The 12,156-nt window shown below is 35.5% G+C and overlaps 1 protein-coding gene across 2 annotated transcripts in view; it reads left to right on the forward strand.

Moving 5' to 3' along the window:
• LOC306845192 (lipoma-preferred partner-like) overlaps positions 1 to 12,156 on the forward strand; it is a 188,171-nt gene that overhangs the window by 61,674 nt on the left and 114,341 nt on the right. For both annotated transcript variants that reach the window (XM_079377842.1, XM_079377843.1), the window contains exon 3: positions 1,682 to 1,893. In XM_079377842.1, the coding sequence (XP_079233968.1) occupies positions 1,701 to 1,893 (193 nt within the window). In that variant the 5' untranslated portion in view covers positions 1,682 to 1,700. The remainder of the gene's footprint in view (positions 1 to 1,681; positions 1,894 to 12,156) is intronic.

A 12,156-nucleotide genomic window follows, 5' to 3' on the forward strand; every position in this document is an offset into this window, starting at 1 on the left:
AATAAGTTATTTTAATAAGTACCGCACAGCAGTTAGCACACACATGCTCCTGAAGTTGTCAGTAAATGCATTAGAAGTCATCAATATTGTCAGGTTGTTAATGTTGCTGTTACTATGGCTTTCACCACGTCAGTGAAAGCTGAACTGCTGTCATGTTCTCTGGCATCTTTCTAAGCTTTGACACAACTAGTAAATCCCCAGTTCTTCATTGCATGATGTATTATGGTTTCATTTAAATTGATACATGGGTAGCAACTGGTGGTTATTTGCTTCTAACTATAGAAAAGTGTGTGGCATATGTGAATTAAAGGATTATATCAAATTACAGCCTCTTATTTGACACCTTGGCACATCCCAGAGAACTCGAGGAATGATTAACACCATATTTGGTTTTGCGGGATGCTAAGTCCTGAGACTATATTTGAATATATACACTCTTAAAAGGATAGTTCACCCATCAAACCAGATGTAACTTTGTTTCTTCTATAAAAAAAATATTTTTTTAAAGGAAAGTCTTGGCCACTCTTGTCAATATAACAGAAGTGGAAGGCCAATATGTTTCAAAATGACAAAAAAAAAGCAAACATGCCAGTATAATAAAAAATGGTTCATAATGGTGCAATCTTGTCCTCTGAGAAGTCTGTATTTAGTTTCGCTTATGACATCAAATGTGTTTAGATCACTAGAGAAAACGGAGAATAATGGCTGTGGTATTTCCTTTTGGTAAAATTACATCCATAATGTACCGGATTCCATCTAACTTTCCTTGAGCTGTCAAATGAAATCTGACAAATAAACAGGGACAACTGAGTGCAGGTAACATAGAGTATGCGTACTTATTGTTAATTTACATGTACTACTGACATTATAATATAATAGCCATAACAACATATATTTCTACAAAATGGCAAACAAAGAATGGGCATAAATGTTTTGTACTCAAATGAAATCTTAAGTTTCACCATTTTATGGTGGCATTCATGTGTGCTCAACTTGTAAATATATAATCTTTCCATCAAGACATGAAAACACACTAATGCAACAGATCTGTAAAGATGAATAAACCGAAATGCAAGTTTAACTGAGACTAAATAACTTTTCTTGGCATATTCATTAGAGTTGATGTACTGTGTGCATAATTGTTTCTTTTGAGTTGGATCTTTCATAATTTGTAGCATCTATTTCACAAAACCAGTCTGAATTATTTTTTTGCAAAACACAACAATTTGGTTCTCAAGTTTGACTTGGACCATTTGAACTTCATTTTTCATGGCATAATTTGCACTTTTTGGGGGTGAACTTACCATAAAATAAGGTACACTCAGATTTTCTGATGTAATAATCATAGTTGATGGGACTCTGAACTTTATCTGGTTCTTCCATGCCTGTTTGAAATGCACAGTTTCCTTTGCTAAGTCCACAGCTAAGAACAAAAAGTGAGAGAAGCCGCCACAGCACAGAGTTGTGGGGATGGGAATTTGGTCCCTGATGAAAAGAACCACAGTGGCTCATCCACCCATTTCTATGTTATGTATAAAAACAACTAGATTTTTATGGAAGGAATATAACACTGGAATTCAGACAGCACTGCAATTCCTCACACATTGTGGGCATTCTGGGTGCAATGGGACTTGTGCATCTCAGTGCAATATAATAATGTGGTCTTGTTGTTGTTTTTTAGATTTCTTGATTCCAGAAAGATGTGGGGTGGCTATAATGATGGTGACCAGCAAGGTCATGTGAGTGCACGAATGGAGACCAGCTTACCCATGGGTACCACCAGTATTTCTGTATCCCAGCAACAGGCTCCTAAGAAGTTTGCTCCTGTTGTGGCTCCCAAGCCCAAGTTCAACCCCTATAAACAACTCGAGGATGCAACACACGAGGGAGCTGGTAAGACTTATAGCCTTGACTTTTTTAATTATTAGCATTTGTACATATTTGCATACGACCATGGTCAGGGCACATGTACGGGTTTGCAAAATGTGTTTTTCCACTTGAGAATTAACACTGGAAAACGACTTGGGAGTCAAAATTCAAAGAAATGGACTAAAATGTGTCTTTTACCTGAAAACTCAAGATGCAAAACTTGCTTGAAATAAGGATGTTACTGGACCACGACTGCAGGACACAAGGGCTCTTGGTCTGCCTTGCATCATACTAAAAAGTCTTGTCTGGCTCTTTGAAGCTGTCGTCTTGCCAATGACATTTTATTTTGGAAGACAGGTGACCATCTGACCATGAAAGTCCACCACTGGTAGCCATTTATATGCTGGGTCTATCTTAGCGCTTTAAAAAAGCCATCTGGAAACACACACACACACACACACACACACATTAAAAGCAGACTGTTGGCTTTGTGATATTTCTACTTTAACTTTCATGACAGTGTATTATCCCTCAATAAAGCTGATATGTGTTTGCCAACACTACAAAACAACAAAATATATAGACTAGTAGAAAATATATACATCGACTCCCAAAAAATATTAACTTCATAAATCCAGGTTCAATTAAACCAAGTTTTTTAAAACAGAAATATAGCACAAGCTGTCAAAAGGGCATCCAATTGCATTTATTGTCATTTGATCCAGAAATGGATAAGGAAAATGATTTGGAAATGTATTAACAAAATACTTTATTAACAAAATACAAAATATTGTTACATTTAACTAGCATTTTTAACATTATCTAAACAGTGATACATTTGTCTACTTTTTGTCAGTTTAAAATATGATTTATTCATTTATTATTGTGTTGTAACAAATTAAATGCATGATTTAAATGTTTTTTTTTATCAATAAACGAATAATTAATTCCTCTTTTTATGTTTAAGTTAAAATATTCATTATTTTAAGTCATGTCTTTAGTTAATTTGATGCATTACAAATGTGGTTATTTGGTTGGGAAACCTGTGTGAATTGAACTGATCTGCTCGAGACTGGTGAAACCATCTGGTTAAAAGAAATTAAATTCAGTTCAGAATTTTCTCCACTGTACAATCAGATTTGGAGAGTCCACTGTTTGTCTAGCTCAGCATTAATCACAAAACCCAAACTGTGATCATTTACATGAGAGGTTCAGCAGTGAGTCTGTTGGCTTTGAATGTGTGTCACTTGTTCATATGTGATCGCCTCACACAATGGTCTAATCAGAACTCCGTGCTATATGTGAGAAGGTCCGAGTTTGCAGCGTGCATGTGTGGGGCCACAGGGGTTGAGTGTATGGGGACTCATTGCTGGCTTATGTCCAGGTGTTCAGTAACGTGATGTTCACATTCACTGGATGTCTTGGGTGGCACATTCCATTAGAGCAACATGGCCCCAGTGGCACTGTTAAGCCCCTGATGGGTAGCAGGTGCCAAGAATGTGTCCATCTACTGTGCCAGCACCCTCCCCTGTCATCTTTCTCTTGCCCCGCTGCTCAAGCTTTTAATGTTCCTCTCATTGTCCCTGTCTCTGATGATATTCCTGGAAAAAGAGACTGATTATGATGTATGTGCTTGAGTTTGTTTGAATGTCATTACTAGTAATTGTCCCTTACATAAAAATACTGTTATTTAGTTACATAATATGGTACCAAATTTGTATTACCATTAGAGGTGTATAGATAATTGTTTTATTACTCATAATGATATATACTGTAGCGGTTGTGGCCAGAACTGATTTGATGCTTGACTGATTCTTTACATATGAGGACAACAAAGAAACACAGGAAATACAGTGAAAAGTGTCTCTAACAAATCACAACAAAATTATTAGCTTATTAAGGCTTATTAGCAACATGGAGTTTAGTTGTACAGTATAGTGATCATCAATGTCTCAACTTGCCGGGTTAACACAGTTTTCAATGTGACTTATTAGAATTAGAAGTCAGATGTCTCTCTTGCTCACCAAGGCTGCATTTATTTGCTCAAAAATTAAAACCACAATGTTATGAAATATGATATTAGAAATGATTAAATATTATTACAGTTTAAAATAAATTTTCTGTTTTAATACATTTAAAAAATAGTTATGGTAACACTTTATTTTAGGGTCTCTTAACTAGTTGCTAATTAGCATGCATGTTATTAACCACTTATTAGTAATAATTAAGCACACATTAATGCCTTATTCTACATCCCTAATTCTACCCAATACCTAAACGTAACCTATACCTAAACAACTACCTTACTAACTATTAATAAGCAGAAAATTAGGAGTTTATTGAGGGGAAAAAGTTGTAGTTAATAGTTAATAAGTGTTCCCTATTCTAAAGTGTTACCAATGTAATTTATACCTGTTATGGTAAAGCTGAATTTTCAGAATCATTACTTCAGTCTTCAGTGTCACATGATCCTTCAGAAATCATTCTAATAAACTGATTTGGGAGTTCATAAACATTCTTATTATTGACCTGTACATACATAGTCGCCTATATTATATATTGTGTATTTTTTATTTTTTTTTGCTGCTTTGTACATTGGTCATTGGCTATTTCCTGTTATTTTGTTTCATTACCTGTGTCCTGTCCTGTTACTGTCTTTCTGTTGCACTGTGGAGCTTCTGTCTCTACAACAAATTCCTTGTATGTGTAAACATACTTGGCCAATAAAGCTCATTCTGATTCTGATTCTGATTCTGATTATCAATGTTGAAAACAATTGTTCTGCTTAATATTATTGTGGAAACCATGATAGTTCAAAAGAACAGCATATATTATTTCTATTACTATATTATTTAAAAGCCTTCAGCACTTAGTTGTCAATATAATGCATCTTTTGTATTTCACCTTTAAAAAATATATATATATTTCTAGCAAAAATAACAAATTTCCCATATTATTATGGCAAAATAGGAAAAACTGATGAAATCCAAAGGATGCATTATATTATTTGCATTAGCATTAGCATTATTTGCTATGTTTTTATTTGAGGGAACATACGGTATGGGAACTGTTTTGTGCATTAAAAACAGATGCATTAAAAAGACAATATGAAAATTTCAGATATCAAAAACTAAATATAAAAATTTCGTCAAAATAATGTCAAATCCTTAGAGTACGTTGATGTTTTCTATCAATAGTTTGTTATATAAAGTTTAAAAAGTTGCAGCCAGGTGGACAAATAAACCCAACAAGCCATGGAGCTCATATTTACAAGCATACGTGCAGAGTTACATGAGTTATTGATTACTGATTACAGACACATGGCCCTTGGGCATTACGTAAATATGGGTGAAACCATATAAATGCTCAAAAGCGTTAGTGTGATTTCTTTTGCAGTCTCTACCTAGACAGGCATTTTTATGCTCTCTGGACATCAACCAAGTCTTAGCCTACGGCATGCCCTTTGGCAATTTGTAATTTTTTTTTTTTAAAGAGTATTATTGGGAATTTGTTTCTGCAATAAAAGTGCTCTTTTCTTGCATTAATTGGCTGATAGCATCTCTGTCAGATAGGGGTTTCCATGGTTACAGCGTGGGCTTTCTGGACCCTAAAAACCTTTCTGATTAGAAATGTGAATTTAACTTAATCTCTATGGTGAAAATTGTAGTAATTAAGTTATTCTATTTTTAAACATTTCGCAGAAAATAAGAAAGATAGAGGACCTTAAGGGCTTATTTTACGCTGTAACCCTGCTGCTCTGCTGCTGGTGTGAGAGCGACAGAGACCTGCCTTTGTTTCAGATGAAAAACTATGATGAGATTATTGGAGGGAGTTCTCACACGTCTGTCCCAGTCAAACAGGCAGCTTTGAGCAAGACAGAGTTATCTGAGCTCACTTTGTCCCATTTTAGTTTTACCGTAACTTAGAGTCGACAAAGAGAAATGCAACCAACCAATGTGCATTTTTGTCGTTTTGTGGGTTTGCTGTAAACACCAAGCTATAAATTTTAGCACATTGTAACTGAATAATACAAAATACATTTTTCATTCAGACTGACATTGCAAATGTTCCATTTAGTTCTGTATCATTTCTAAAAACTGACTTGGAAGCTAATTGAAACTCGCAGCCGCAGCGCAAGTGTCTCTCTGTCTCACACAAAAGTCCCTAGCAGACCACCTGTTTTTCAGTAAGTGATGGAGAAAGTAATGGGTAATATATTTATAATTCAAACCCACACTGGACGGTTAACAAAAGTAAACTGATTTGCATTGTTTGTGGTGTCAGTTTTAAAGATATAAAAAAAAGTCCTTCATTCATAAAAGTAAGAAGGACTGCAGTTTAGAAGCAAAAACATCTTTACAAAAGTTCATATATTTTCGCAACTTTCAAACATCATTTCATTATTTCTACCTTTTCTTTAGCAAGGAGGAACATTCCCTGTGCCTTCTGATGTAGTTTAAGAATTTTAGTAATAATATGAAACAATAATTAATGAGTTGCATTGTAGGTAATGTTTCATTGCAGAACACCACATTTTATCCCTTTTTTTCTGATATTTTTTTTAATTCTGCAATAGTTCATCTATATTATCTTTTTTTATGAAAACGTTCTAATCTTTCGGTTACACAGAGCTCAGAGAGCACAGAGGAAGAGTTTGTACACATGCTTGTATCACGTTAGAAGGCTCCCGTGGGCATTGCGGTTCACACTTCTGCAAATTTTAGGGTGTCTCTATCTAAACAAGGTGCTTGAAAAACAGTATCAGACCTATATTATCCAATATTTGCCACAGGAAGTGGATGTGTTGTGTAATATCTCCTTTATGCTTCTGTATATTACCGCCAGCTTGCAGCTGCTTAAGACAATGTGAAGTCAAGGCTAAGCAACATAAAAACAAACCAGATGAAATCCAGTCATGGCTGAACGAGACTGACAGGGACAAACATGTTTTTTTGTTGTTGTTGTTTTTTATTTGCTTGTCAGGTATTAAGATTCTTATGGTTTAGTTTGAACAACAGACAGCTGGAATGTTTACCTCAGTAGTTTAATGTTAGCCAGCCAATACCTTTTGACACTTGAGTATTAATTTTTCTGTATGGATTTTTTTTTTTTTTTTTCCTGGAGTAAACTGTTGTATGCTACATTCTGTTCCAGCACCTATTCAAAGTTGATTGCGTTATTTATTCTTTCAGAAAGTGGCAAATGCAGCCTTAAACCTGAATAAAAGTGTTTCTTCAGACACTGTCTTTTTTCGGTAAAAAAATAAAGAATTAGTATGCCATAAATTCATTCAGTTTTGTCATTTAGTATTTACTACATGCTGTTAAAGTGTGGTCAGATGGCACACATATTTAAAGTCTGCCTGTTATCGCTGTTCACTGCCGTCTGTTGTATTCAGTGCCATGACTTCATGTCTGACTAACCTCTTGACTTATTCTGAGCTTCTGTCTGGAACATTTCTAATTGAAGGTTGAAAGACAGATACAGAACATAAAAGCTGTTTAGGTCCTGTATCTGCCCATGTGCTATTGTGTGAGAAAATGTGCCAGAAGATAGTGTGAGTTGAGGCCTTGAATCGAGGGCAGTTCATTAGGCCTCTATTACAGCGGATAAGCCCAATTCCTTGGCAAGCTAATTGACTTTTTATTAATGGAGATAAGTGAACGTGTCAATTATCTGAGCAAGGGTACTTTATATTAAGTAAAGAACATCATAGGAGATAAAGCAAACAGTAATAGGGAATCATTGTAAAGGTGTCTCGTCAAAGTGAGGGTTTGTACAGGGCTAATGAGGTTTTTAACGCTGATGTTCACATTAAACTAATCTGATGGGAAATGTGGAAAAACCTGAGTGTGTGTGTGTGTGTACAGCTACATAAGGTATGCAAACTTTGGATTTACCTGGATTTCTGCATGAGATGGTCATGAAAATGTCTCAAAAATAAACAATTTTCAATCAAACAAACACATGTATAATATTTTATATCAAATAAATAAAATATGCATTCAGTTATAAACATTCATTACCACTACCTTTATATTATATTATATTATAAATTCCCTCACCAAAAATATTACACAATATATAAAATAAATTAAATTATGATATATGATACGATATGATACAATACGATATGATATGATATGATACAATACGATACGATATGATTTGATTTGTTGGAGCTGTGGCCTAACACGTTAAGCCGAGGTGCTCATATGGGAGATACAGATTTGAATCTGGAATATGCCGTGTGCCGGTCTTTTTCCCCATATGATTGTCCCTGCTCTATTGTCTCTGTCAAAAAGTGTTATGACCTTTTTATGTCCTGTTTTTATCAACAGGCAAATATTAGCAGACACCATATCTTTAGCCTGTATTTTGTTCTCGTTTTCTACATGACCATCACACCTTATGATGTTACAGACCTCAAAATTGCCTGTTATGTATATGAGTTTAGAGTCAGCGAGCTCAACAGTTAAACACCTGCATGTGTAATTCACAGTGGAGAGTCAGTAAAAACAGGAACTTGTTCACTCGGCTGTTCAAGAAAGCAAAACCAAACGAAAGAATGAAGGGTGTGTAAACACCTGCTTTACATAATTTCCAGACCGTGCTGCTTTTTAGTGAAAAGGTGTATTTTTTTTGTTCTGTATTGAAATTGAAAGATCAAATGCAGCATTATTTGATAGACATCTAGTGTGAAAACAGTGACCTCATCATATTTTTACAGTACACATTTTGGAGAAACCATTAGTTGCTCAACCAGATTGATACGCACTTGCACAAGCTCTCACATAAATATACACAATATTTGCAAACTCAAACTCCAGCTCGCACACATGTATCTTATTTCTGTGAAAGGAAGACCGCCGCGCTGCAAGAAAAATAACATCTGTGCAATGCAGAGTAAAGGCCTGCGTGCTTTCTTTTTTCAGACGCCGTTTTTAGCAACACTTAGGACCACCTGACAGGGTGGATGTTATTGGCATGGGTCGGTTCGCTTCTCCCCTTCCCATGACTACCAAATAGGTTATACTTGGGTGGTTGGACAAATAGCTATTAAATGAAGCATATTTTTAGTTGTAAACGGCAAGGATTCAAATGAAAATCTTACACATTTGTATCTCCACCAATTATGTCCATTAATTTTCCCATTCATATTAGCCAGTTTACAACTTTGCCGTTACTGTCACAGGTTCCTTATGAATTATTTGGCTCAAATGTGTTACTGTACAAAGTGTGGTCTGACTAAATCTACTAAATACTTCTTATAAGTATAATATAAGACTCTCTCAAAGTGCTGTACACGGGTCTGTTATATAGAAGTTGCGCTGTGCTGCAGTGATCAGCACATGCCTCGGAGTCTGACATTTACTGTGACCCGCTGTGTATGATGTTCTTTACAACATTACATTGCACTACATGTGGCTGTCCAAGTTTATGCTGTCAATTTTTGGTGTGGTGAACCAATTGCAGATTATTTTAAAGTGACAATTTAACCAAAAATAAAAACTCTGCCATCATGTATTCACCATCATTTGGTTCCAAACCTGTATGACTCTTTCATGTTGAACACAAAATAACTTGCTTTAAAAAATTTTTTGGTGACCATTGAATTCCATTTATATGAACAAAAACAAACAACAAAAATTCTCAATTTTGTTTTCATTTTTGGCTGAACTATCCTTTTAAGAAGTACTAATTTTGTTAAATGCTGCTTTAATCTTTAATAAAAGGAGCTGAACTTAAGCAGTCTTTAGGATCCTTAATTTGGTTTAGAAAGCAGTAATGCTTTGCGTTCTCTCTTGTACAAGACCCAATCATGATAATCTGGTCTTTGAATAGTCAAACACATTTCAAAACAAACTTTTGTTTCAAAAATAACTATGTGTCTGAACCCCAAAAGTTATCAGGAAGGCTATTCCAGAGTTTGGGAGCCAAATGTGAAAAAGCTCTACCTCCTTTAGTGGACTTTGCTATCCTAGGTACTACCAAAAGTCCAGAGTTTTGCAACCTTAGGGACCGGGTTGGATTGTAGAGTGGTAGAAGACAAGTTAGGTACGCAGGTGCTAAACCATTTAGGGCCTTATAGGCAAGTAATAATATTTTGTAAATGATACGGAACTTAATAGGTAGCCAGTGCAGAGAGTGTAAAATTGGGGTAATATGATCATATTTTCTTGACCTGGTAAGAACTCTAGCCGCTGCATTTTGGACTATCTGAAGCTTGTTTATTGATGATGCAGGACAACCACCTAGCAGTGCATTACAATAGTCCAGTCTAGAGGTCATGAATGCATGAACTAGCTTTTCTGCATCAGAAGCAGGTAGCATGTTTCAAAGCTTGGCAATGTTTCTAAGATGGAAGAATGCTGTTTTTATAACATGGGAAATATGATTTTCAAAGGACAAGTTGCTGTCTAATATAACACCCCGATTTTTTACTTTAGAGGATGTAATAGTGCATCCGTGTAGTTAAATTGTAATCCAAGAGATTCTGTGTAATGTTTTTTGGTCCAATAAGTAATATCTCGGTCTTATCTGAATTTAATAGGAGGAAATTATTGGTCATCCAAACTTTTACATTTTTTACACAATCTATTATCTTAGATAATTTAGAAGTTTCATTGTTGAGATATATAGTTGAGTATCATCAGCATAACAATGAAAACTAATCCCGTGTTTTCTAATAATATTACCAAGAGGCAACATGTATATTGAAAATAGCAGAGGACCTAGGACAGATCCTTGTGGTACTCCATACTTTACTGGTGATAATTGAGATGACTCCCCATTTAAATGAACAAAGTGGTAGCGATCGGACAGGTAGGATCTAAACCATCTTAAAGCCTGCCCTTGAATACCAGTATAGTTTTGTAATCGATCTATGAGTATGTCATGGTCTATAGTGTCGAACGCAGCACTAAGATCAAGTAATACTAGCAGTGAGATGCAGCCTTGGTCTGAAGCAAGAAGCAAGTCATTTGTAATTTTAACAAGTGCAGTTTCTGTACTATGGTGAGGTCTGAAACCTGACTGAAATTCTTCATAGAGATAATTTTTTTGCAAGAAGGAGCATAATTGAGCAGACACAACTTTTTCTAACATTTTAGACATAAACGGAACATTTGAAATGGGTCTGTAATTTGCCAGTTCATTAGAATCTAGTTGTGGTTTCTTAATAAGAGGCTTAATAACCGCCAGCTTGAATGGTTTTGGGACGTGACCTAAAGATAACGATGAGTTAATAATATTGAGAAGCGGTTCTTCTGCTTCAGGTAACAACTCTTTCAGTAGTTTAGTGGGTACGGGATCTAATAAGCATGTTGTTGGTTTAGATGCACTGATCAGTTTATTTAGCTCGTCCTGTCCTATAGTTGTAAAGCACTACAGTTTTTCTTTGGGTGCGATGAATGAAGCTAAAATACTAGACGCAGTAGAATCTACATTTGATATTGTATTTCTGATGTTATCTATTTTATCAGTAAAGAAATTCATAAAGTCATTACTATTAAACTGTGAGGGAATATTTAGATCGGGTGGTGTCTGTTTATTTGTTAATCTAGCCACTGTGCTAAAATAAAAACCTTGGATTGATTTGGTTATTATCTATGAGTTTGCGGATATGCTCTGCCCTGGCAGCTTTTAGAGCCTGCCTATAGCTGGACATACTGTTTTTCTACACAATTCTAAAAACTTCCAAGTTAGTTTTTCTCCATTTGCGCTCAAGATTACGAGTTTCTTTCTTGGGAGAATGGGTATAACTGTTGTACCATGGTGCAGTACGTTTTCTCAAAACTTTTTCAATTTGAGGGGGGCAACAGCTTCTAATGTATTAGAGAAGATAGTGCCCATGTTGCTAGTCATTTCGTCTAGTTCATGTGTATTTATGGGTACACAGAGCAGTTGAGATAAATCAGGCAGGTTATTTGTGAATCTGTCTTTGGTGGCTGGAACAATAGTTCTGCCCGGACGATAACGCGGAGCCATATAATTAATATCACTAATACGCAGCATGCACAATACAAGGAAATGATCAGTAACATCATCACTTTGATGTACGATATCTATATCGGTAAGATCAATTCCATGCGATATAATTAAATCTAGCGTATGATTAAAACGATGAGTGGGCCCGGTGATGTTTTGCTTGACTCCAAAAGAGTTTATGATGTCAGTAAACGCAAGTCCTAACGCATCATTTGTATTATTAACGTGAATGTTAAAATCTCCGACAATTAGCACTTTATCAACATTAACCAATAGATCTGAGAGGAAATCTGCAAA

This window comes from Barbus barbus, assembly GCF_936440315.1.
Source record: "Barbus barbus genome assembly, chromosome: 25".
NCBI classification, from domain to species: Eukaryota; Metazoa; Chordata; class Actinopteri; order Cypriniformes; family Cyprinidae; genus Barbus; species Barbus barbus.